The sequence below is a fragment of the Papio anubis genome, chromosome X (genome assembly GCF_008728515.1).
Source record: "Papio anubis isolate 15944 chromosome X, Panubis1.0, whole genome shotgun sequence".
Taxonomy (NCBI): Eukaryota; Metazoa; Chordata; class Mammalia; order Primates; family Cercopithecidae; genus Papio; species Papio anubis.
The window spans coordinates 114,762,084-114,786,514 of NC_044996.1; the positions used below are offsets into that span (position 1 = coordinate 114,762,084).

The 24,431-nt window shown below is 37.7% G+C and overlaps 1 protein-coding gene across 18 annotated transcripts in view; it reads right to left on the reverse strand.

Annotated features, from left to right (window-relative positions):
* GK (glycerol kinase) overlaps window positions 1-24,431 on the reverse strand; it is a 78,681-nt gene that overhangs the window by 31,975 nt on the left and 22,275 nt on the right. For 6 of the 18 annotated variants that reach the window (XM_031660448.1, XM_021933052.2, XM_021933051.2 and 3 more), the window contains 7 exons: window positions 21,986-22,063; window positions 12,330-12,413; window positions 8,440-8,516; window positions 5,395-5,532; window positions 3,595-3,704; window positions 3,063-3,129; window positions 2,007-2,024 (listed from right to left, as the gene is read on the reverse strand). In XM_031660448.1, the coding sequence (XP_031516308.1) occupies window positions 2,007-2,024; window positions 3,063-3,129; window positions 3,595-3,641 (132 nt within the window). In that variant the 5' untranslated portion in view covers window positions 3,642-3,704; window positions 5,395-5,532; window positions 8,440-8,516; window positions 12,330-12,413; window positions 21,986-22,063. Of the gene's footprint in view, window positions 1-2,006; window positions 2,025-3,062; window positions 3,130-3,594; window positions 3,705-5,394; window positions 5,533-8,439; window positions 8,517-12,329; window positions 12,414-17,015; window positions 17,081-21,985; window positions 22,064-24,431 lie in introns of all 18 variants that reach the window. The other 12 variants (XM_021933060.2, XM_021933054.2, XM_021933066.2 and 9 more) reach the window with 7 other exon arrangements.

The following is a 24,431-nucleotide window of genomic DNA, read 5'->3' on the forward strand; positions in this document are numbered from 1 at the left end:
ACAAAATTTTGGCTCTACTAACATAACTGCAACAAGAGTGAACACAAGTAGCAATGTGCCAGAGGATGTGGGCAGACAAGACAAAGAAAGCATTTCAACTAAATGAATGATACAGAGACAGATACTACAAGTATTCCTAGAATGACAGGAAGAGATGTGGCACTGGAGAATGAACATAAAACATTAGACGGGGAGCCAGTAAATGAGGGCTCTACTCTTGGTTAGTTAGTTAGTATTAATCCACTAGCAGGCTGCTGAAACCTCTCAATACATCACATTATTTCTCTACAAAATGGAGATTGGGCTACGTGGTTGCTCAAGTTCATTAGTGCTTTGCTATTATTGCCATTATTAAGAAATGAAATGACTAATATATTCTTGCAATAGCCATCAAACCAGTATGAAACATATTTATTTTGCAAGGCCATATTTTAGCAACTTTTCTTTCTACTCAAGCTGCTCTAAACACAAGAGTGTTCAGGTATTGGATATTATTTGTTCATAGCAAACATCTTTCTTCAAATTTAGATAAGCAACAGTTAATTTATGTCATAAATACTGGTTTTTATTTTGATCATGATGGCCAGCATTCTAGGAAGAAAAATGAGATTTAAGTGGCTGACTGTAGACTTTACAACCTTAATTTTAAAAAAAGACATACTAACTTAAGGCAATATTTAATGATATTAAGGAATTAGGAGAACTAAGAAATAGAATCCCTGGCCGGGCACTGTGTCTCATGCCTGTAATCCCAACACTTTGGGAGGCCGAGGTGGGAGGATCACCTCAGGTCAGGAGTTCAAGACCAGCCTGGCCAACATGGTAAAACCCCATCTCCACAAAAATACCAAAATTAGCCATGCATAATGGCAGGTGCCTGTAATCCCAGCTACTCAAGAGGCTGAGGTGGGAGAATCACTTGAACCCAGGAGGCAGAGGTTGCAGTGAGCCAAGATTGTGCCATTGCACTCCAGTCTGGGTGATAGAGTGAGCCTCCGTCTCAAAAAAAAAAAAAAAAAATATATATATATATATATATATATATATATATATATATATATATATAATCCCTGAAGTAGGAGTGATGTACTAGGATGAGCACCAAACTAAAGCTTTGGACCTGACTCCTTGGTCTGCCACGTATAAGCAAATCTCCCAGGCTCTGAGAGCTTTAGATATCCCATCTATTAAAGTGAGGGCAAGAATAGAATCCACCTCACATAGCTACGATAAGGAAGAAATAATAGGATATACGTAGAAACCCTTTACAAAACAGAAAACGTCCTCTAGATGGCTGGTATTATTTTATTTCTTTCATGTTTTCCAGTTAATTCAAAACCTGCTATTTTTATTTACTGTATATATTCTTTGAAAATCTGAACCTGGATATTAAGTAAAGGGTAAATTTCATAAAAGGCTTAAAGTGAATCTATAGGAAACCTAGAGGCTATATATCCTGATATATTTAAATATTATAAGAAGTCTTTGCTTATACTTTCAAAATTAACAAACTATCAACAGGATCTACCATGTGTGTTCAGGCATGTAAAGTGCTCTTTTTTCTTCATAGGGAGGGACCTCTGATGCTCCTCCTGGAGCATCCTTGATGAAGCATGCAGAAAAAGTAACAGTGCATTTCCAACTAACTGGTCTGGAAAGGTGGTCAATATGCCATTTAAAATAGACGTTTCAAACTATATCTATCTAATTGCCCTATTATGGTAAAGCCCAAAGTACATCACAGTTGTACTTTATGAGAATATCAGAATCTCTCATTCCAGGAAACTACCTTAGTCTTTTATTTTAGAACATTACTCTTTAAAAACAAACAGGATTAAGGTTTTTTAAAATTAAAATGTGACTAGAGCTTATAATAATTTGGAAGGTCACGGAAGTTCTAGATATATATGTTTAGTAAATGGACTTCTGCTTGTGTAAAAATAAATGGAAGTGCACTGTATCTTTTCCAAATGAATGGGTACATAATTGGTGGGCAACCTACTCACCAGGCTATGAGAGATTTTCTACAGTCAGCAAGGGGGAAAAAGAAGGATATAAGCATAATATTTTAAATGCAAGAGAAAACTAGGCCAGTTCAACGGTTTTTTTCTAACCATCCTCTGAAACTATTTCTCAAGCATCGTTTCTTTTTCCTTGACCCAAGTCAGTTTGCAGACAGCTATGAAATGATCAAAGCACTTTTACTGTAGATAAGCAATGACTATGGCTCCCTTAAGAAATTCTATGTTGCCTTAAAAAGCTTTATTGTAAATGAAACAGTTAAAAATTCTTGCTCAAGCTTTATCCAGAGCACTTAGTGCTCATCTATATTAACTTTGTAAGTGAAGTTTCTCTTATCTTTCACGAAATGTCTAAGCAATACTTTTTGTAATTTATCGGACTTACTCTTGAGTATTATCATAAATTCCAGATTTTTGTGCTCAAACACCAGTGCAAATCCTCCTAGAGGTTTTCATTCCTGATGTTTAACCACAGACTCTTAATGCACACTTTTTGCTGAAGCTATGTCTTTACTGGATTTCAATTAAAACAAAAGTAAAAATGTCCATTATAGAAACTACTTTAATTAGCAATCCCAAATCAGAAACAGACTCTTTGCTTTCAGTTTCTTTGCTAAATTTTGCTCAGGCAGATAAAGAATCTAATATATAACATAGTTTGGCCATAAAAAAAGATACAACGGGAAAAAGAACACTACTAAATATGCAGAGTCTCTCCGCTAAATTAAAAGCAGACACCACAAGTACTAAACAGTTATTTGGATTCAAAGAATAAATTGGCTCATGCCAACATCTAAAGTTAGAGTATCCCATTAATTCTTTTAAAATAATAATACTCAAAGAAAAACCAATTAAAGTTTATAAATGCAAATCCATTGATAAGAAGGGCTTTAAAGTTTTTAAGTTACAAAATATAACACAGTTGACCTTTAAATTTCGAATAGTAAAGGTGTTTTCTAATTAAAAAAACTTTAATTATTAGGTTTTTACTTTTTTGTTGTTGTTGTTGTTTTGTTTTTTTTGTTTTTTTTTGTTTTTTACCATTAGGCCATAGATCTCAGAAGAACTCCGGACATTTGGAAGAATTTCCATTGGAATTCCAAAAAATCTGAAAAACAATAAGATTGGGTATTTAACACTGCTTTAAATAGACATATAGAAACATATATATGTATTTAAATGCAAAAAGTGTAAATAACAATTAGAAATGGATGTTTTTGAGCATGGAGTTAGATAGTAATAAATACATAAGCCAACAGAACGTAGTTGTATTCTTAGATATTTAACATTCTAACTTTATGCAAGTCAATCAATAAAAATTAGAAAGCACACAGAAACAAAAGTACTTTTATAAAGGAACCTAATCTTCCATGAAGAATAATTAATTTGGCCTGTTTATTATATATGCAATAATAGTCTCTCTTTAAAAAACACACAACATAGATTTGCATATTGTAGTTGAAATATCAACAGTTAAATTTTGGTGCTCCACTGACATCTGAAAATAGTAAGATTTCGGTTATAAATAGGTAGTGTATTGGGAAAACTATATGTAGAACAAAGCAGAACTCACTCGCAGAGCTGTTTATCCCATTCCAAAGAATGAATGTTGAAAAGCATAGTCCTACTTGCATTTGTTACATCTGTACAGTGGACACCTCCATTGACTCCTCCTGTCAAACTCTAGACAGAATAAAAAAGACAGGATTTATTTGTACTTATTTGCAATTTAATTTACATATTGTTAAGGGTCATAATCAGCAGAGCATATAAAGCAAAACAATGGAACATTACATTTATCTAGTTTTCTAGTTTACAGTAGTGTCCAATAGAAATAAAATGTGAGCCACATATGTAATTTTAGATTTTCTAGTAGCTATGTTGAAAGTATACAAGAAACAGGTAGAATTAATCTTAATACTGTGTATTTTATTTAACCCAATATATCCAAAATATCATTTCAACATATAATCAGTAAAAATATTGAGACATTTTACCTTCTTTTTTCTGTACTAAGTCTCTGAAATCTGGTGTATATTCCATGCTTACAGCAAACCTCAATTTGATCATGTTTCAAGTGCTCAATAGCCAAATGTGGCTAGTGGCCAGCTTATCAGCACAATTCCAGTTACTTGATGGATAAATAAAAAATCAGTTTTGTTTTCATCCTATTATGTTTAGAAAACTCAGAGTCTTATTAAATTTGGCAAGATGAAATAAATTGAAATATTTGCCTCATAAGGATTATTAGAGAATTCTGTGTTGTTGTTATCTCTGTTTTGTTGTTGTTGTTTCTGCTGTTGTTGTTTAAACAATTCGCATTATGCTGTCTACACTCACCTAAGCATATATCTTAAAAGGAGAGTTTTAAACTTTCTTTCTCAGGTATACCCACATGCCTGAACTGGAGGCACTGCTGCCTTCCTTTACATGGAAGCAATAAGAGGTAGGAAAGGAACAAAGGTCGATAAACAGCATCCAGTGGGTTATAGCCAAAATGTGCTCCCTTGAGTCTCCTGCAGCTCACGGTTTCCACATCTTGCCTTACTCTGGTCGATGCAATTGTCAAAGGTACTCATTCGACTGTGACTGACACACGTGAAAATGGCTGGCCATGAACACAAAGCACATTCTGCCCTGGCCAAGCACATGGAGAGGTGAAGAATGTGCCTCTTTCTGATACGGGTTCTGAAAGACCTGCTCTGTGGATCTGGCAAGTGAGAGTGGGGACAATATTTCCTTGACGTTCCTTGAATGTTGAAAAACATCATTACATACTGAAATATTTACAAATAAAATGAAATGTCTGGCATTTGTTTTAAAATTATCTGTGGGGAGAAAGAATATGTGAGTATAGTAGAAACAAGATTGGCCATAGGTTGATGATTGCTGCGTGTTCAGCTTAGGCAAAGAGATTCTAAATAGAAATGTCCACTATGATTTAGTTTCATATTGTGGCTTGATTATACAAGAGACAGTTGTGTAATGTTGAAAGCAAAACATAAAAGTACTCTAAGTATTTTATCCTGCTAAAGAGTTATTTTGTCTAAGACATGGCTAGTGGGAAAGCAGTATATAACAAACAATAGAGAAAGGGTACCTAAATTACTCATCCTAAAGATAATAGATATGAGATACAGTTTTGGTAATTATCCTTCGTTTTCACTGAAATAAAACAAGAAAAAATAAAGAGGAAGTAGGCAAAAATCCTTCTCGAATGGAAGCTGAAATGTTCTCCTGCTGCTTCTTGAGTGGTTTTTCTTCATAATGCTGCTAATTAAAAAGTCTGACCTGCTAGTAGAAAACAATAGGCAAGGCAGTCTAGAAAAATTTCTGAAAAAATTCTCCATATATCCATTATATTTAAACATACCCAAATAAGCCATGAATCAATAGTCCCAAAAAGAGCTCGTTTTTCTTCAACGGCCTTTTGAACTTTTCTCACATTGTCAAGGAGCCAACGAAGTTTCACTGCACTGAAGTAAGTGCTAAGTGGAAGGCCTGTCTTGGACTAAAACAGTTGTGAAGTTCAGTTAGCAAATGAAATGTGTAACAGTTTAAAACAAAACCACCAAACCAAAGAACTCAACAAATCACAAAATATTCAAAGACCCTGAAGGCAATCCCATAGTATTATGAATAAAAATACTTTTCCTGTCTCATGGCACAGGAAAGCATGTTCATGAACAAAGATTAGGGTGACATGTTTACAGTTCAAAGGGCATCCACATAGCAAGGTAAAGAAAAAATTTAATGACACAACATCCTATAATTAGATAGTGACAATGCAGATGTTGATTGTTGCAATAAATTAGTATTGTATGTATAACCTAGTTCAAAACTATGCTGTTTATTTTATATTCCATAAAAATGGTATTTAAACTATTAAAAATCTGAGAGTATACCAAATCATAAACTAATGATCATAACCAGAAAACTTTTAAAACAATAAGACTTAATAACATATTTTACATATATACACACACGTTCAAATAACATAACATGAAATTAGTAGACACTAAAGTAGAACTCAAAGACATGCCAAATCAAAGCAACACAGGGCCAGGTGTGGTGATTCATGCCTGTAATCCCAACACTTTGGGAGGCTGAGGCGGGTGGATCACTTGAGGTCAGGAGTTCAAAACCAACCTGGCCAACATGGTGAAACCACGTCTCTACTAAAAATATAAAAATTTAGCTGGGCATGGTAGTGCACACCTGTAATCTCAGCTACTTGGGAAGGTGAGACAAGAGAATCGACTGAACCCGGGAGGCAGAGATTGCAGTGAGCCAAGATCACGCCACTGCACTCGAGCCTGGATGACAGAGCGAGATTCTGTCTCAAAAAAAATAAATAAAAAATAAATAAAACAACACAGAATTACTCTATATAAAACAGCAGTTGCCTAAATTTAGCAAATATATTAAACAGAGGGAACATGAACTGAAGAAAGGTTAATGGGTAAAAATGAAACACACATGTGCTTACCAATCTTCCTTGAGAACGGGTCAAACCCAGCTCATTTGTGGTTAGTATATTAAACACTAAATGCATATATAAAGGCTGATTAAAGTTAACTAGTTAAGAAAATACATACACAAAAATAATGCAACTATGTTCCCCTCCCCATCCCTATTCTCATTTGTCACCTAACTACAGAGAGTGATAACTTTTTCCCTCCTATCTCATACAAGTATGGTTTTGTAAGAAGACTCAAACCAAAATATTTAATACTCTAATGCAACCTGTAAATTAAAAATCTTAACTCAAGGTTTTCTAGCTTTCTTAAAAAAATAATAATAATAATCAATGTACAAAAATAATGAAAAGAGACCAGGCACAGTGGCTCACATCTGTAATCCCAGCACTTTGGGAGGCTGAGGCGGGTGGATCACCTGAGCTCAGGAGTTCGAGGCCAGCCTGGCCAAGACGGTGAAACCCCGTCTCCGCTAAAAAATAGAAAAAAAATTAGCTGGGCTTGGTGGTGCATGCCTGTAATCTCAGCTACGGTGGAGGCTAAGGCAGGAGAATCATTTGAACCCGGGAGGTGGAGGTTGCAGTGAGCAGAGATTGTGCCACTACACTCCAGCCTGGATGACAGAGTGAGACTCTATCTCAAAAAAAAAAAAAAGGAAGGAGATAATTTATGGAAATATTATTTAATTTGAAGGACCAAGGGTCATCCCAAAAGACGACCTGGGAAGATCTCACAGAGTCAATGGCAAGGTAATACATAATATCTTATTTTCATGATGGGGGTAGAAAGTGTAAAAGTTGCCTAAAATGACATTGGAGAGAAAAACATGCATCCCTTGAAGCAGAGTGCAGCTGGAGGTGAGGATGAGGGTTGGGCAGGGTGATGAAGGGAACGGAATAGAAAATGATTTATTCAGGACAAGTCTGAAGTTATTGTGGGGGGACGGAATGGTCAGATTACTGCAATTAATGGGATTTCAACAGTAGTTTTAGAAGAAAATGACACAAGCATCCAACTGACAAATAAAAAGGGGATAAACAACAACAACAAAAACACAAAAAACAAAAACAGAAAAAGGGAACTTCCTTTTAGATGCTAGAAGAACTTGGCCTTGACCTTGCTAAAAGAAATTCCTTGCCTATTTTAAAAATTCACTCTCCCTTCCTTTATGTGAAGAGGGATCTATATAAGGACTGAAAAGTAGGCAGTTTTATTAGCCTTCTTCATATGAAGAAAGTGGAAGAGGGGTTCAATAAAGAGCTAGAGCGTTTTCTACTTTCTCTCTCTCCCTGAATCCAGATGCTTAAAAACTCAAAAACAGCCAGAACATTCTTTGATGGGCAGTAGAAAATAACAGGGATAGATTTAGAAAGCATAGTTCAATTATAGAAAGCACACCGCCCCCAGCACTTTGGGAGGCCGAGGCGGGCAGATCAGGAGGTCAGGAGATTGAGACCATCCTGGCTAACACAGTGAAACCACATCTCTACTAAAAATACAAAAAATTAGCTGGGCGTGGTAGCATGTGCCTGTAGTCCCAGCTACTCGGGAGGCTGAGGCAGGAGAATTGCTTGAACCCAGGAGGTGGAGGTTGCGGTGAGCCGAGATTGTGCCATTACACTCCAGCCTGGGCAACAAGAGTGAAACTCCGTCTCAAAAAAAAAAAAGAAAGCACCCCTAGGGAAGTTATGACTTAAGCCACTGGGACACATTATAATCTCCTCCACCTGTCAATTTTGTGGTATTATTGTTCCAATCCACCACAGAGCAAGAAAGACAGGAAGGTAAAGACTTGAGTTGGCCTCAATTATCCGGGAAATAGATTCTATAAATTGTATCAAATAACTATTGTACCATAAGATGCTTCTTTCTAGTGAAATCTGCAACCTTTTTTTAAAAAAAGAAATATTCTTGTAGCATACTTTTGAAGAAATTCTTACCTTGACAAAGTTATTATTTCCTGGAATTCTTTTACTAAGACTCTCAACGGTAGACTGGGTTCTTAGATCAAGCCACACTATAGACCAAAATAAAATAATATACATGAAAAACTTCATTTAAAAAATAAGAACTTACTGAAATCACCATCAAGGATAAAAGATTGATTAGTTTCTATAAGGAATTAAAATGCTATAGCTTTCAAGAGATAGAAATTAGAAAATTAGAAATGAATAGGCATATTGTTAGATAAAATAAATTTATGAGAGGATTTAAAGCTTTTATACAAAATTACAGACCAAGTTAGGAGAATAATACAAACCTTAGAGTGCTTATTTTATATTATTTTTATAGAACAAAACCACAAAAAATATTTGGAATATAGATTTTCTAAGCACACATGAGGCCAGAGAATATCTAAAAGCTAGGCAGGCTAGTTGGTAGCACAAAATGCAAAACCCAGGATCATCATACCATATATAAAGTGTGCATCATAACAAACTAGGGAGCAATTTGTGACAAAGACAAAGTAGAGAACTTGATTCTATTATTGAGGAAACAAAAGATTCCGTCTGTTATATATAAAATGCTTATTTACATTGAAATCTTTCCAAGTATGCTAGACCCGGAATCGTTAGAATACTTTTAAAGGCACCATTCTTTCTCTCTGCTGGACTATAGAAAAAAAAATCTCCATTTTAATGGATCAACATTATCTTTACTAAGTAGCTATTATCTACTTTCTAACCCCCTGGTGGAAAGGATTTCTATTTTGCTTCATGATAGTAGGCTTGAGGAAGAGGAAACATTAAATAGTACATAAAGTAATTGTGAAAGGCAGCCAATAGAATCATCTGAATTTTATTTGCCAGATTTAAGTTTTGTACTTAAACTTTGATAACTTTTAATCTATTTGTGGTCATTTGATATTTTTAGGACACTGACTGCTCAGATACCTCCTGAAAAGACTCAGTCTCATAGTCTATTTAAAGGACTCCAGGGAAGACTATGCAAGCTTGCCCACTACCACATATTTGAATGGTAGCAATCACTGTGTAGTTTGGTTAACTCTTCTCTATTACTCCATTCTCTTCATTAAAAAGCAGTTATTTCCTGTAGTAAATGTTAATCAATTCTTTCTAATTACTTATGCTGTCATTTCCCTGGAGGGTCCTGCACTTCATTTTGACAGTGGCTACTTCCCACAAGATTGAAACTGGGGACTTCAGGACAAGATACTGGTTTCTGTAGGTGGGAAAAGCAGCAAGAAAAGACTCATCACAACCAAGAAAACAGGAGGGAAAAGAGAAAGACCATGAAAATAGATGGCCTATAATAGATAACGTCTGCATTTGCTGTCCAGTATCGACTCCTCCTGCATCTGTTGGGGAGAGGTATTTCGAATTCTTTTTAGGAAATCAGTCCACCCTCATCCTCAGCCATGTAGTGTGCCTGAGATTTGATCTTACTCCCAGCTCCAGGAATGGGTCTGGATCCCAGTGACTGGATCAGGAAATAACATGTGTTCAAAAAGATTTGTGCTCAGTCTGCAAGAGTCCCTCTTCTCAGTTGACCTTGGCAGTGTGTGGCTTGGGCCTGCTGCCCTCATGAAGGGAGAGTTGAATATGCCACATCAGGAGCCATCCCAGAAAAGGCAGGCTTGAGGGGGATGCAGGTGATACTGTCTGAGTCTGGAATCAAACAGCACCTGAACTTAGCTACCCTTGGACTGCTGCTTCCATGAGCAAAAGAACTGCCCCCTGCTTTAAATTTCATTTAGTTGAAATAGAATTTTATATTATTTACACTGTGATTGATATAAGCCATTAGTGACATCATCATGGAGGTGGCAAGATCTCCCATGTCCAGGGAACAAGGGCAGTCTACTTTTACACTGTGACAAAAGTGGACCTTCCTTACAGGTAAGCAATCCTAGCAGGTGTTATTGACTTACAGAAATAACTAGAAAAAGCAGAAGAATTAGAAAAGTTTTAAATCTATGATAGGTAGAATTAACAAGCACATCTCAATACTCAGTGTTTTAAACTACAGTGAGCTATGAGTTTAAAAATGAATTTAGTGAGTTTTGATTGCCTACTTTAAAAATTGAAATAGGATGAATTAGAATGGAAAATATCAGAGTTCACTGCACTGGGTAAGATAAATATTGATTTGTGAAACTTTTGTTTTAGTTATGTGGATTTGCCGAATCATTATGTAAAATGCAATTCTTACCAAGGGGCATGAACAAATACATTTGAAAGCCACTACTCTAGGCTTTTTTGGTTAATGACTTAAAATATTCTAGACCAGGCCGGGCGCGGTGGCTCAAGCCTGTAATCCCAGCACTTTGGGAGGCCGAGACGGGCGGATCACGAGGTCAGGAGATCGAGACCATTCTGGCTAACATAGCGAAACCCCGACTCTACTAAAAAATACAAAAAACTAGCCGGGCGAGGTGGCGGGCGCCTGTAGTCCCAGCTACTCGGGAGGCTGAGGCAGGAGAATGGCGTAAACCCCGGGAGGCGGAGCTTGCAGTGAGCTGAGATCCGGCCACTGCGCTCCAGCGCCGGCGACAGAGTGAGACTCTGTCTCAAAAAAAAAAAAAAAAAAAAAAAAAAATATTCTAGACCAGTGTTTTTTCATATTTTAATGGATATAACATTCACAAGGGAGCTTAAAGATGGGCTCCATCCCCATAAATTCTAGGATAGAAGTTCTGGGAATGAGGCCCAGAAATCTGAATTTTAAATAGGTGCCCCATTTTGAGAAACACTGCTAGACTTCACAGCAGTGGTTATTTCCTCTAAAGCATACCATGACTACCTGGAAAACCTTAAAATCCAGGCCCTACCTTGCATGATTCTGATTGCAGGTCTAGGCAAGGCCTGAGCTCTGAGCCTCTGTACTTTTGTTAAAAGTATCTCAAGTAATTCAGTATAAAACTAAAATATGAGAACCTCTTTTCTTTCTCTTTCTCTCGCTCTCTTTTTTTTTTTTTTTTTTTTTTTTTTTTGAGACAGAGTCTCGTGCTGTGGCCCAGTCTGGAGTGCAGTGACGCAATCTCGGCTCACTGCAGCCTCCGCTTCCCGGGAGAAACTCTTTTCATCTTTTGAAGAGCATGTTCTTTAAAATACTAGGTGTGTTCCAATTATTTGTTAAATAAAAAAAAAATCTAAAAGAACCCCCCGATTGAGTCCCAGTGGCCCTGTGATTCTATTGTTTATTAGCAAGGACCACTTAGGCACTTTATTCCTCACTTGAAAGTCTGCAGCTATGACTGACAATAGCGGTAAACACAGAGTTAAATCCTCACCACAAAGAATCAAAACACTGGATGTGAAATCAGGGAGACCAAAATTCAATGTTTGGCTTTGCCAACAATAAGCTATGTGACTTAGGCAATTCATTTTACCCTTCTTGGTCTGGATTCTGTAAATATAAAATAAGGAGGCTGGACTAGATGGTCTCTAAAGTCTTTCTCCTTCCATTGTTCCATGATCATAGAAAGCTGTCGTAAGAATTATTTTGTTTTTATAGCCAGACGTTAAGGCAGTTAGAATACATGGAATGCATTAGTAAAACTGCCAAAGAGAAAACTATCAGTGTTTGGTACACTACCAAGCAATTCACAAATGCTCAAAATTAATTGAATTAAGAACAAAAAAATTAGAAAACTCATTAAAGAAGCTAAGACGGCAGAATTAGATTTGCAGAAGAGACCAAAGCCAAAGAGAAGACTCCCAAGCTGGAGGACTAAGCCCCTTGTGTAGGTAATCTCTGAGAACAATCAAAAGGAATGATAGATCCAGATCTGGCAGCAGAAGTCAATTTCCCCCAACATATAGGACTTGGGAGGCTGGGAAGTGAGCAATAGCCAGAGCACCAATACCTGAGGAAGTACCAGCAGCTGGAACTGAAGAGCCAGAGGGAACAACGGCAACTGGAACTGAAGGGCCAGGAGAAACTGGAGCAGCTGGAGCATTAGAAGAAATAAGGGCAATTCATGCTAGAGATGGCCAGGTTCAAGGTCTCTTGTTGACCATGTAGGAAATGATAGATCACTTGGGCAAATTCGTCAGAATGAACATTTTTCTACACACTGGAGTGTAGAAAAAGAAAAGGAAGAGGCGAGGAGCAGAAAGGGAACAAAGGAAGTCCAGTATGAATCTCTGATTCAATAATATTTTCATTTGGATGAAGACAGGTAAATACCTGCTTCTTGTTTAGGATGACTCTTCTCTACCTGGCAACATATATGCATCCTAATTAGAAAAGTGGCTCAGGTGGTAATCGACTATTCATTCAACCACTAAATTGAAATGATGGATGGTGTACTGAGGAAGCACAATCCTAGGGGATGTTAGAAAGGAATGGCAAGGAGCATGCTACAGTCTGTGTTGTGACCATCTGCACTAAGACATGAAAGGGCTGTTTTGGGAAGGCAGGTCCCCAAGAAAGCACTTTCCTGGTAAGATAGCTGGGAGTAAAAGGCACCTCCACAGAAGGGAGCAACGTGTCTAGAGGGAACAGGGGATTGCTAACTTCCAAAGTAATTAGGAAAAAAATAGAAGGAAAATAGATGCTAGGGAGTCAGAACACTAGACAGCCCACTTCTAGAAGGTATATCCCTCCCCTTATCTACACCAAGTAAAGCGGAATTAAATGGTCAAGCCCACCAAATAAGTAAGTTAATAAAAACAACTTGGACGATCTGAACTTATTTGTATTAAATAGTCACATCCAATCTGTCTGGTAGATTTAGTTTGTTCTGGAAAAAACAAAAAGTTTGAAGAGTGAAGATAAATGTAGTTGCCTCAATCCCCATGGACTAGAGTTAGTGACATAGTAACAAACAGTACAGAGGAATAAATTATTTTTAAAATATTTAGAATAATAAAACCTCATAAATTTCCAGTGTTTCATTAGTCATAACAATAGAAGGAAAAACAAAACACAGTAAAAAAAAAAAAAAAACCCACTAAAATCATCTAACTGATTTCCAGTTGACTAGAAACAAAGACAAATAATAAATCTTCTCTGAAATGGTCTGTCATGAGCTGCTAGGGTGATAGGAAGTGAGGTGAAGGTGAGGCTCCAGGTTACGGAACACATCCTAAGCACAGACTGCTGACAGTTACACAAAGTGTTACGGGGTTGTTTCTCCCACAAGAGACATGATAGTAAAACAGATTTAGTTATGGCATTTTACTATTTGTCAAAAGCTAAGCTATTAATTAAGCTGGGTAAGTGGTCATTTGCAAGGTGGAAGAGACTATATTGATGGCTGCCCCTCACCTTCATTCTCAGAAACAGGTGGGGCCAAAAGTAAACCAGAGAGTTGGGGAGGAAAAATTGATTTACATATATGCCAAAAGGCAGGGGCTAAAGCCAATTTCAGCTCTTGGGTATAAAATGCCAAAATATCAATGACTGACTTGAGTGTGGGTGATCCCAGGTAGGCTCTGCATTTCCCCCAGGAACACCTGTCATGTATAAACCAATCATTTCATCTGGCTTTACTGGATGAAAAAAGCTATCAGCCAATTCAGAACAGTGGCCCTAGCTAACAATTACTGAAGCCTTAGAGTCTGTCAGACCCTGGCTTAAGTATCCTACATGGATTAACGCACTGATCTACACCTCAAGCCTATAAGGTATACACTTTTCGTCTCCCCAGTTTAACTCTCAAGGGAACAGGCACAGAATGGTAGGAAGTGGAAAAGCTAGGATCTGAACCCAGAGCCTGAATCTAGAATTAAACCTCTAGGTAGGTATAGCCATGATGACGTCACAGTCTTAACGGGATAAAAATGATTATTAAAGATTGGAGAACTCAAAGTTGAAAACTAAATCAGTTTCTTTTTATTTGGACAGATTTGAATAATTCAATCACTCCAAAATACAGCAGTATTTCTTTATCCAGGATTGAGGGAGATGCAAGGTTTTCAAAGAATCCTGTAATATGGAATATTTTTTAAAGGCAAATAAGTGGATCTTAATAAAGCTGAAAATTCTAGATTTTACAAAAGTGAAAAACCTCCCACAAAGAACCAATTTAAAAAAAAAAAAAACCATACTTTATTGTCTAAAGTTAAGTGTGCTTAGGAGTTTTAGGTGGTTTGTCATCTATGGTTTTCTTTTCTGCTGATTCTCTGAAACATAAGCCAGTTCCAGAAAAGATAAAAGGACTGAGCTCAAGGTTCAGATCTCAACTCATGATCACATAGGTTTAATAATTGGCCCACTGTTAACCAGTATGTGAAAACAAATGTAAAAACGATAACCAATCTTTAAAATTGCAACACTCTGCAAAAAGAGTTATGTGTGCCATTGGGAACTTTAAATCCAACATCTTAGCAAAAAAATGTTTGCACTACCATTTAAATATAGAAAAATGTTTCAGGGACAATGAAATATTTTTTGTGGGTGGTTTTCTTTAATATACTAAGTGTTAAGCCAGGGACTCTTGCCTTGCTGGATTAGTCCCTACTATGAATGGTTTCCTTTTTTCTTTTCTTTCTTTTTTTTTTTTTTTTGAAATAGAGTTTCACTCTTGTTGCCCAGGCTGGAGTGTAATGGTGCAATCTCAGCTCACTGCAACCTCTGCATCCTGGGTTCAAGCAATTCTCCTACCTCAGTCTTCTGACTAGCTGGGATTAGAGGCATGCACCACCACACCCAGCTAATTTTGTATTTTTAGTAGAGACGGGGTTTCTCCATGTTGGTCAGGCTGGTCTCAAACTCCCGACCTCAGGTGATCCACCCACCTTGGCCTCCCAAAGTGTTGGGATTATAGGCGTGAGCCACCACGCCCGGCCTATTAATGGTATTTTTATATTAAATCAAGAATTGTGCTTTACAGAAAGCTACCAGAGTGAGGGTCATATTGCTCTATACTTATCATGCATACCAATCAACTGCAGTGGTGAGTGAGCAAACTTGGCCAATTAGGGGGAAATACAGCTAGGCCTTTAAAGTTCGGACAGAACATTTCCCTGATAGCATCAATAAAATGTATGTGTAAACATACTAAACATCACTGATTCAAGCCTTCTCCCACTTCACATTTTAACTACTTGGGTAGTTTCGTGCTTTCTGATCAATTGAATCTGTGGCTTAATTACTTTTTCAATAATAGTTAGAAGACAACCAGTTATATAGACCATTAATAAAAGCTGCGTTTGGAAGGAAAAGGCTTAGAAAAATGGGTGGGTAGAGGAAACCCTGTGGAAGGGAATATTGAAGATAATGCTAAAAGGGAGAGAGAGAAGTACCAGGAGGACTCAGATAACTGAAAAGAGGCAAGAGAAGCCCAGGGCCTGCTTCAGATCCAGGGCCACAAAGCTCTTGCTGATCCACCAATGAGGTCATTATTGTAAATGCCTGCATCATGGCACAGTGGCTGGGAAGCAGTGATGCAAAGTGACATTTCCCCATTTTAGATATCACATTAATGTTTACCTTGTTAATCACAGAATTAAAAAATATATAGAACTTGTAAATTAGGCCATCTGTTCCTCAATGGACCCATTTAAATTTTTTTCTGTTTATAATCGTATCTGATAGAATAAGATGTCAATAAACGAACATACCTTTATTGCAAGCAAAATCAAATAGCCCTTCTCGGTCTTAACCTTCATCAAGCCTATGCCATGGCCAACAATGATATCCTGAAGTTCTCCTATCTTGGGTTTTCTGTTACTGTAGTGAGGGTGAGTGAATTACTGCTTATCAAGTATCCCTGGGCCATAAAGAAAGGAGGCCATGTAGAAGTTTTTAAAAAGGGAAACATAAGGTGCTCCTCTCATATGCTTGTTTGTAATAAATATTGCTCATCTGGCCGGGCATGGTGGCTCACACCTGTAATCCCAGCACTTTGGGAGGCCGAAATGGGAGGATCACTTGAGGCCAGGAGTTCAAGACCAGCCTACTCAACACAGTGAGACCCTATCTCTATTTAAAATATATATATATTTACATACAGCTATATATATGCATATATCATCTGTTGTATAATTTAGTAAGACAGAGAAATAAAGAGGAGAAGGACAGGCCTAGAGTTACAGAGATTTACAAGAGAAATAGACAAAGAAAGAAGAAAGCATACAAAGAGAATGCTGTGGACTGAATGTACATGTCTCTTCCAAATTCACATGTTAAAATCTTAACTCCTAATATGATGGTATTAGAGACGGGACCTTTGAGAGGTAAATTAGGTCATGAGGGTGGAGCCCTCATTAATGAGATCAGTACCCTCATTAAAAGAGGAGAGAGCTTGCTTTCTTTTTATCACTCTCTGCCATATGAGGATGAGAAGACAGTCATCTGCAAACCAGGAAGTAGGTCCTCACTAGACACCAGATGGGTGAGCACCTTGATCTTGAACTTCTAGCTTCCAGAAATGTGAGAAATAAATTTCTACTCTATAAGCCACCCAGCCTATGATATTTTTGTTAAAGCAGCATGAACTGAGACAGAGAAAAAAGTATAAAACCCACAGACTGTGATACAAACAAAGCAAAAGAAGTTCAAAGACAAATATATGTGAAAATCTCATTGTTTCCATTCATCCTACCTTGTGTTGCTTTAGAATAAAACTGCTGAAGATTTAATATTATGTTGATATTTTCAACTGAAGACCTACATGGAGATATGACACTTCAGTGTTTTCCTGGATGAAATATAACTGGAGGCAGAATCTATCCTTGTTATTTCTTAGTGGCTCTCCTCCTTTCCTATTTCCCTTTCTCCTTCTAGCTTCCAAACTCCCATCCTTAGTTTCTGTAGCACAAAGGCAAGTACAAGGTCTTCCTGGTTTGTCACTATATGCCAAGGGTTATCACAAAACCTGGAACACAGAAAGGCACCTATTCTTTCATTGAATTAATTTTACATTAATTACTATAGTGAGTTCATCTATAATAAATTGAGATTATCACATCTATGTTATCAATTTCCAAGTCTACATTTGGAACCATCTAATTTCTCATTGCCCAAAATTAGCTTCTATTACAAGTCCAATACTCACCTTGTCCAAAACAAGGCCATTTTTTCTCTCAGTTTGGTACCCCCTAAATATTATTTAATTTCCTTCTGTTCTCTCAGGCTGAAAATCTCACAGGCCTGCTTTATTTTCTCCCTCCTCTTTATGCCCTATCCAATGTATAAACAATACAATTTTTGTTGTTTATAAATTATCCAATCTAGGGTATTTTGTTATAGTAGCCTGAATGGACTAAGACAATCGGTTAGCTGCCTAGTGTATCAAGTCTACACTACTCTGCATAGCTTTTGGTGACCTCTATATCCTCACCAACTCCTAGTATATTTCACTTTCATTTCTTAATAATTTTTTCACTGGATATAGAACTGTATGTGGAAGTTACTTTCTTTGAGTACTTTAAAGGTTTCATTCCATTGCATTCTGACTTCCTTTGTTTCCATTGATAACTTAGCTGAAAGTCTTAGGGTCACTCTTTTTGAAGTTTACATATCTTTTTTCCTCAGGCTACTTCAAAACTTTATATCTTCATATCCCAGCGTAAGTATGGTCTTCTGTATATTCATCTTGCCTAGGGATTATAGTGCTTATTGAATCTACAGCTTGACATCTTTCATCAGTTTTGAAAAACTTTCTCCCATTATCTGTCAAATGTTATTTCTGCCTTGTTTTTTCTCTTTCCTTTCCTTCTGGAAGTCCAATTACAAATATATTAAACTTCTTCACCTTTTCCTGTATTTCTCTTACATTCTTTTGTGCATTTTCTAAACTTTTGTTTCTCTGTGCTTCAGTCTAAATATTTTACTCTCTCTTGCAGTTCTGATTCATCTTCCAGCTCACAAATTCATCTGCAGCTATGTCTCCTCTGATGGTAAAACCCCATCAATTGAGTTCTTAATACAGTTCTAGAATGTCCATTTAAAATGCACTTTCAATTCTTTGCCAAGATCATCAATCTCAATCTTGTCAATTAATTCCTTGAACATATTAATTATGGCTATTTTAAAGTCTAAAAACTCTAGTATCTGAATTTCTTGAGTTTGTTTCTAATGTCACTTGTTTCTGTTGCTTTTCAGTCACGTTTTGTTTTGTATGCATGCTTTTTTTTAAATAGAAAACTAGATAATGCATATGAAAAATTCTAGAGATTTTTTGAGGCTCTAATTGATGTTGTCTTCCTCCAGAAAGGATTTACTTTTATTTCTGAAAGGAAGTTAGGCCACTAGCATTAGCAATCTCAGATCATCTTAATCCAATTAGCGTTAAAGATCATTTGAATCTGTGCTTCAATTCTTGTGAGGGTTGCTTTATTTTCAGTCTACCTCACTTTCAGGATTTGACTTTTCACAGTTCCAGTTCAAAGTCTAGGATTTTACCAATACTCATCCTGACCCTTGGCAGCCCTTGACTCCACCTTTTGCCTCCTTATCTTTATGGACCTGTCAGATACTCCTTTCAGAACCTACTGGTATCTCTAGGAGATAAGCAACACCAAGTGCTAGGCTTACATCTCTGGGCTTTCCTCCTCTCCTCACTTTCTTGGTAGCCTTCCAGTTCTTCAGAATTTTATTTCATTTTCATCCAGGTTTTCTGGCTGTTCTCAGCATACTGATGCGCTTGAAACAACCCATTCCACCATCATGGGATGGCTAAACTCTCCTTTATCATCTGTTTTGCCTCAAGCTGCCCCGTGCTTTAAGTCTACACTACACTGCATGGCTTTCAGCCCCCTCTATATCCTCACCAACCCCCATCTATCCAAATTAGAACATAAGCTTTGAGGTTGGAGGGTGTTCATGTTTAAACTGTGGTTTTACTCTACTTATACTATATGCCATTGGACAAGTTATTGAGCTTTTCCACAATTAATTTATAAAATAGGGGTAGTAAAATCTGTTTCACAGGGTCAGTGAGATTAAATAATATGGGTAAAATACTTAGCACAATCCCAAAGTAATAGCAGTTAGCACTTACTGAGTATTATTATCACTGCTAGTTCTACTAAAAATAAAAAAATGAGTCAACCTATGCGTGAAACTCATCCATTTCTTTACTCTGGCAAAATATGTGTACACATTTTCACCTTCATAGCTTGTTCACATTATTCCTCAATTTTCTCTTTTCCTAATGCAATCCAACATATGCTTCAAGGCCCAAGTGGAGTTCAACCTCCACTGTGAAAAGTATGCTAAAATTTCAAAATCCATACTGATATGTACTTGCTCTAATTCCTATTCAACTTATCAACACATGATTTATCAACTATTCCCTAATTTTGTTTTATGGATTGTTCCCTAATCTAGTTTTTCCTTTCCAAAACTAGATTATAAAGTGCTTACAAAAACAGCCAATATAATTTGTATCTTTTATAGTACCCAGGATAACATCAAACATGTAAGAGGTTCTCAAAACATGCATGTAGTTCAGGATAGAAGAAAAGAGTTCCTCATATTCTATGAACATTTGAATTAATACTGCAAAGCACGTAGAATAGGGGAGGGGTGCAGAGAGACACAGGCAGAAGAGAAGGAAATAAGTAAATAAGCACATCACAGAAAGATTTTCTAGGAAAACATTTACTTGAATCTTTACTGTAAGAGTAACTTCAGCTTATCTAGTTGCATTATTTGAAAAATAACAATTCAAAGTCCAAAGTTCCATTTTTACAATTCAGTGTTTAGAATTTAACTGGAACTGGCCAGGCGTGCCAAGGTGGGCGGATCACCTGAGGTCAGGAGTTTGAGACCAGCCCGGCCAACATGGTGAAACCCTGTCTCTACTGAAAATACAAAAATTAGCCGGGCGTGATGGTGCACACCTATAATCCCAGCTACTTGGGAGGCCGAGGCATGAAAATCACTTGAACCTGGGAGGTAGAGTGAGCCGAGACTGTGCCACTGCACTCCAGCCTGGGTGAAAGAGAAGACTCTGTCTCAAAAAAAGAAAAAAGAAAAAAGAAAAAAAAGCTCAGAATTTAACTGGAACTTTCTGGTTTGCCTGAGTAGGCTCTTCCTTTCATTAAGAAAACAAAAGAAAGTAAAACTTTAACTAGTTCAGGAAATTAGCTAACACTGATCTATCAAAGGATACTCTCCTAAACACTAGTCATTTGTCTTACTTATATTCAAAATGAACTACTCATGAGAATGAGAACAAAATAAACATTTAAAAGATGTACTTTTGGCTGGGCGTGGTGGCTCACACCAGTAATCCCAGCTACTTGGGAGGCTGAGGCAGGAGAATTGCTTGAACCCAGGAGGCAGAAGTTGCAGTGAGCCAAGGTTGTGCCATTGCACCCCAGCCTGTGTGACAGCAAGACCCTTGTCTCAATAAAAAAAGAAAGAAAGAAAAAAAAACAGTACAGAAAAAGATGTACTAAAAGGATCTTTAGTTGTAATTCTTTCAAATTTTTTGAGAATTTATTTTATCATAAATGTAGAAAACATAGTAAATGCTTTCCTATAATACGATAACATTACTTTAACTTTTAATAAAGATTATTCTCCCAAAATTATCCCCTATCTGATAATTTCTGATTCCATTCCCCACCTCACAACCTAGTATTTTATTGATAAAAAATTGTGCTTTGCTATCTGACACAATGAAGTCTTTTAGTGATTGCAATTTAGAACAAAATTTTCCTTTTAGGAAGTGGTCGTGTCATTCAGTGTTCAACAACTGTCATATGCTAATAATGATGCTAAAATATACTTAGGATCATTTACACCTAATAAGTTGTGATACCTAAAAGTGGTATATTTGAGATTTTGGGCTTTTTAATCCCTGCTCAAATAGCCACATGTGTAGCAGAAGCAGCTAAAATTTGAATATTCTATTTTTATAACCTTATAAGAAGAATTCAGATTCCTAGATGGAAAGACAAACACACAAGTACTTTGTAGAAAAATGACTGTGAACATACGTTATTTCAATTTTTTGAGGGTAAGGAGGTAAGATCTCTTTTAGATGTCAAAACAATTTGGCAAACATTTGCCCATTTGTAAGACAATCAGCAAGAGGAGAGAGCATAGGAGAGTTAATTCACATATAATATGTGAATATGTATGATCCAAAAATGGTAAATATACAGCAGTCAATTTCTTAGCAGACTCTTCTGCCCATCCCATCAAGGTTATAGGGACCATGACTGCATGCTTTTTTTTTTTTTTCTTTTTTTTTTTTTGAGATAGAGTCTCACTCTGTTGCCCAGGCTGGAGTGCAATGGCAAGGTCTTGGTTCACTGCAACCTCTGCCTCCCAGGTTCAAGCAATTCTCCTGCCTCAGCCTCCCAAGTAGCTGGGACTACAGGCGTGTGTCACCACACCCGGCTAATTTTTGTATTTTTAGTAGAGAAGGGGTTTCCAGGTTGGTCTTGAACTCCTGACCTTGTGATCCACCCACCTCAGTCTCCCAAAGTGCTGGGATTACAGGCGTGAGCCACCACGCCTGGCAACTAAATGCTTTTTTAGCAAGATATTTTAACATGACCACATTTGCAATGTGAAGAAAGGCCCTACATTTGACATCCATGCATGACAGCTTACCCACAGCATTGTAGAGAGGCTCTCCAGTTATCTTGTCCCAGACTACAGTGGTTTCCCTCTGGTTGCTGACACCAATAGCTTTAAAGAGAAAGTTAAACAGAAGGAAGTCGAAATTTTAACAAGTAGGAAACTACTTCAGGAGAATAGCTCTCATCTTACTAGAGACGCAACTAAACATAACAAATCAAAAAAAATTTTGAAATATTTGTAGTGATTCGTTTATTTTCTTTGAGTGGCTCCAGAAAAAGTCAATACTCAATGCCAAGTATTTCTTTTCATTTCTACACACTCCTTCCAGCTTTACTACTAGTACACAATGACATGGACCCAGATCAATACCCAAATAAAAGGCACACTGGTTGCTTTAAGGAATGCAATAACTTTGCAAATTTATAATACCCAATTTATTGTTCTGAGCAGACCAATAATCAACTCATTCAATTGTTTACCAAATGCTACAAGAAATTTTCCTCCTTATGTGTGTGCATTTGTGTGTGTGTGTGTGTGCGTGTGTGTGTGCGTGCATGTACATGCCTACATTTTAAGAAAATAGCTATGGACAAAATCCTTTATGCTGAGCATCATTATGATTTGTTAGAAATTCAGTTTTATTCCTGTATTTAATATGTCACAATACATAAGAATTTGAATCAGGCATAAATATAATATATAATGGCATTTACATTACACTGACCTACATAAAACAAGTATAAGTACTGTATTTAATGTAAAAAACACTAACCCACACTATCACACTATCTTACTCAATTCAGCTTGCTTGAGCTAAATTGGAGGTTTTCAGTCTTGATTGTACTTTAGAATCAACTGAGGAGCTTTTTTTTTTTTTTTTTTAAGACGGAATCTCGTTCTGTGGCCCAGGCTGGAGGTTGGAGGGCAGTGGCGCAATTTCGGCTCACTGCAAGTCCCACCTCCCAGGTTCACGCCATTCTCCTGCCTCAGCCTCCCGAGTAGCTGGGACTACAGGCATCTGCCACCACACCTGGCTAATTTTTTGTATTTTTAGTAGAGACAGGGTTTCATTGTGTTAGCCAGGATGAACTGAGGAGCTCTTTAAAAATACCAATGCCTAAGCCCTGGTCAAAACATTCCAATTTAACTGACCTGGGATGGGATGTGAGCATTGCTATGGGTTCCTAAAACTTCCCCAGGTGATTCTAATGTGCATCCTGGCTAGAACACACTGGGCTAAAGGATCCAGCTCTTCCAGAATTTAAGATCAGGACAGACCTTAAAGGCTGTATAACAAAAAATACTTTCTAAGCTCAAATCTTCTCTAGAATCACCTGGCATATGACCATCCAGACAGCACTTCTAGTGACAAGATATTCACTACATCTCTCAAGGCAGAGCAATCTCTATTGGACAACTTTGGTGCTTTTCTTCTTTTTGTAAATCCACCAGACTGGAAAACGTAGCAAGACCTCATCTCTACAAAGAAATAAACTAATTAGCCAGATGTGGTAGTGCACAACTGTAGTCCTAGCCACTCGGGGCTGAGGCAGGAGGATTGCTTGAGCCCAGGAGTTCAAAATCACTCTGGGCAAAATAGCAAAACCCAGTATCTATAAAAAATTTTTAAAAATTAGCCAGATGGCCTGGCGCGGTGGCTTGCACCTGTAATTCCAGCACTTTGGGAGGCCGAGGCAGGTGGATCACCTGAGGTCAGGAGCTCAGGACCAGCCTGGCCACCATGGTGAAACCCTGTCTCTACTAAAAATACAAAAAATCAGCCAGGTGTGGTGGCATGTGCCTGTAATCCCAGCTACTCAGGAGGCTGAGGCAGGAGAAGCACTTGAACCCAGGAGGCGGAGGTTGCAGTGAGCCAAGATTGCGCCACTGCCCTCCAGCCTGGGCCATGGAGGGAGACTGCATCTCAAAAAAAAAAAAAAAAAAAAAAAAAATTACCTAGGTGTGGTGGTGTGTTCCTTTAGTCCCAGCTACTCAGGAGGATTCCTTAAGCCCAGGAGTTCAAGACCAGCCTGGGCAACATAGTGGGACCTTGTTTCTACAAAAAAATTTTTAAAAATTAGGGCGGTATGGTGATGCACGCCTGTAGTCCCAGCTACTCAGGAGGATTGCTTGAGCCCAGGAGTTTGGGGTTGCAGTGAGCTATGATGGTGCCACTGCACTCCAGCCTGGGCAACATAGTTAGATCCTGTCTCAAAAATAAATAAATAAATAAAAATAAAAATCATTTTCTGTGGCCGGCCACATCTGTAATCCCAGCACTTTGGGAGGCCGAGGTGGGCTGATCCCAAGGTCAGGAGATGGAGACCATCCTGGCTAACACGGTGAAACGCTGTCTCTACTAAAAATACAAAAAATTTAACTGGGCGTGGTGGTGGGCGCCTGTAGTCCCAGCTACTTGGGAGGCTGAGGCAGAAGAATGGCGTGAACCTGGGAGGTGGAGCTTGCAGTGAGCCAA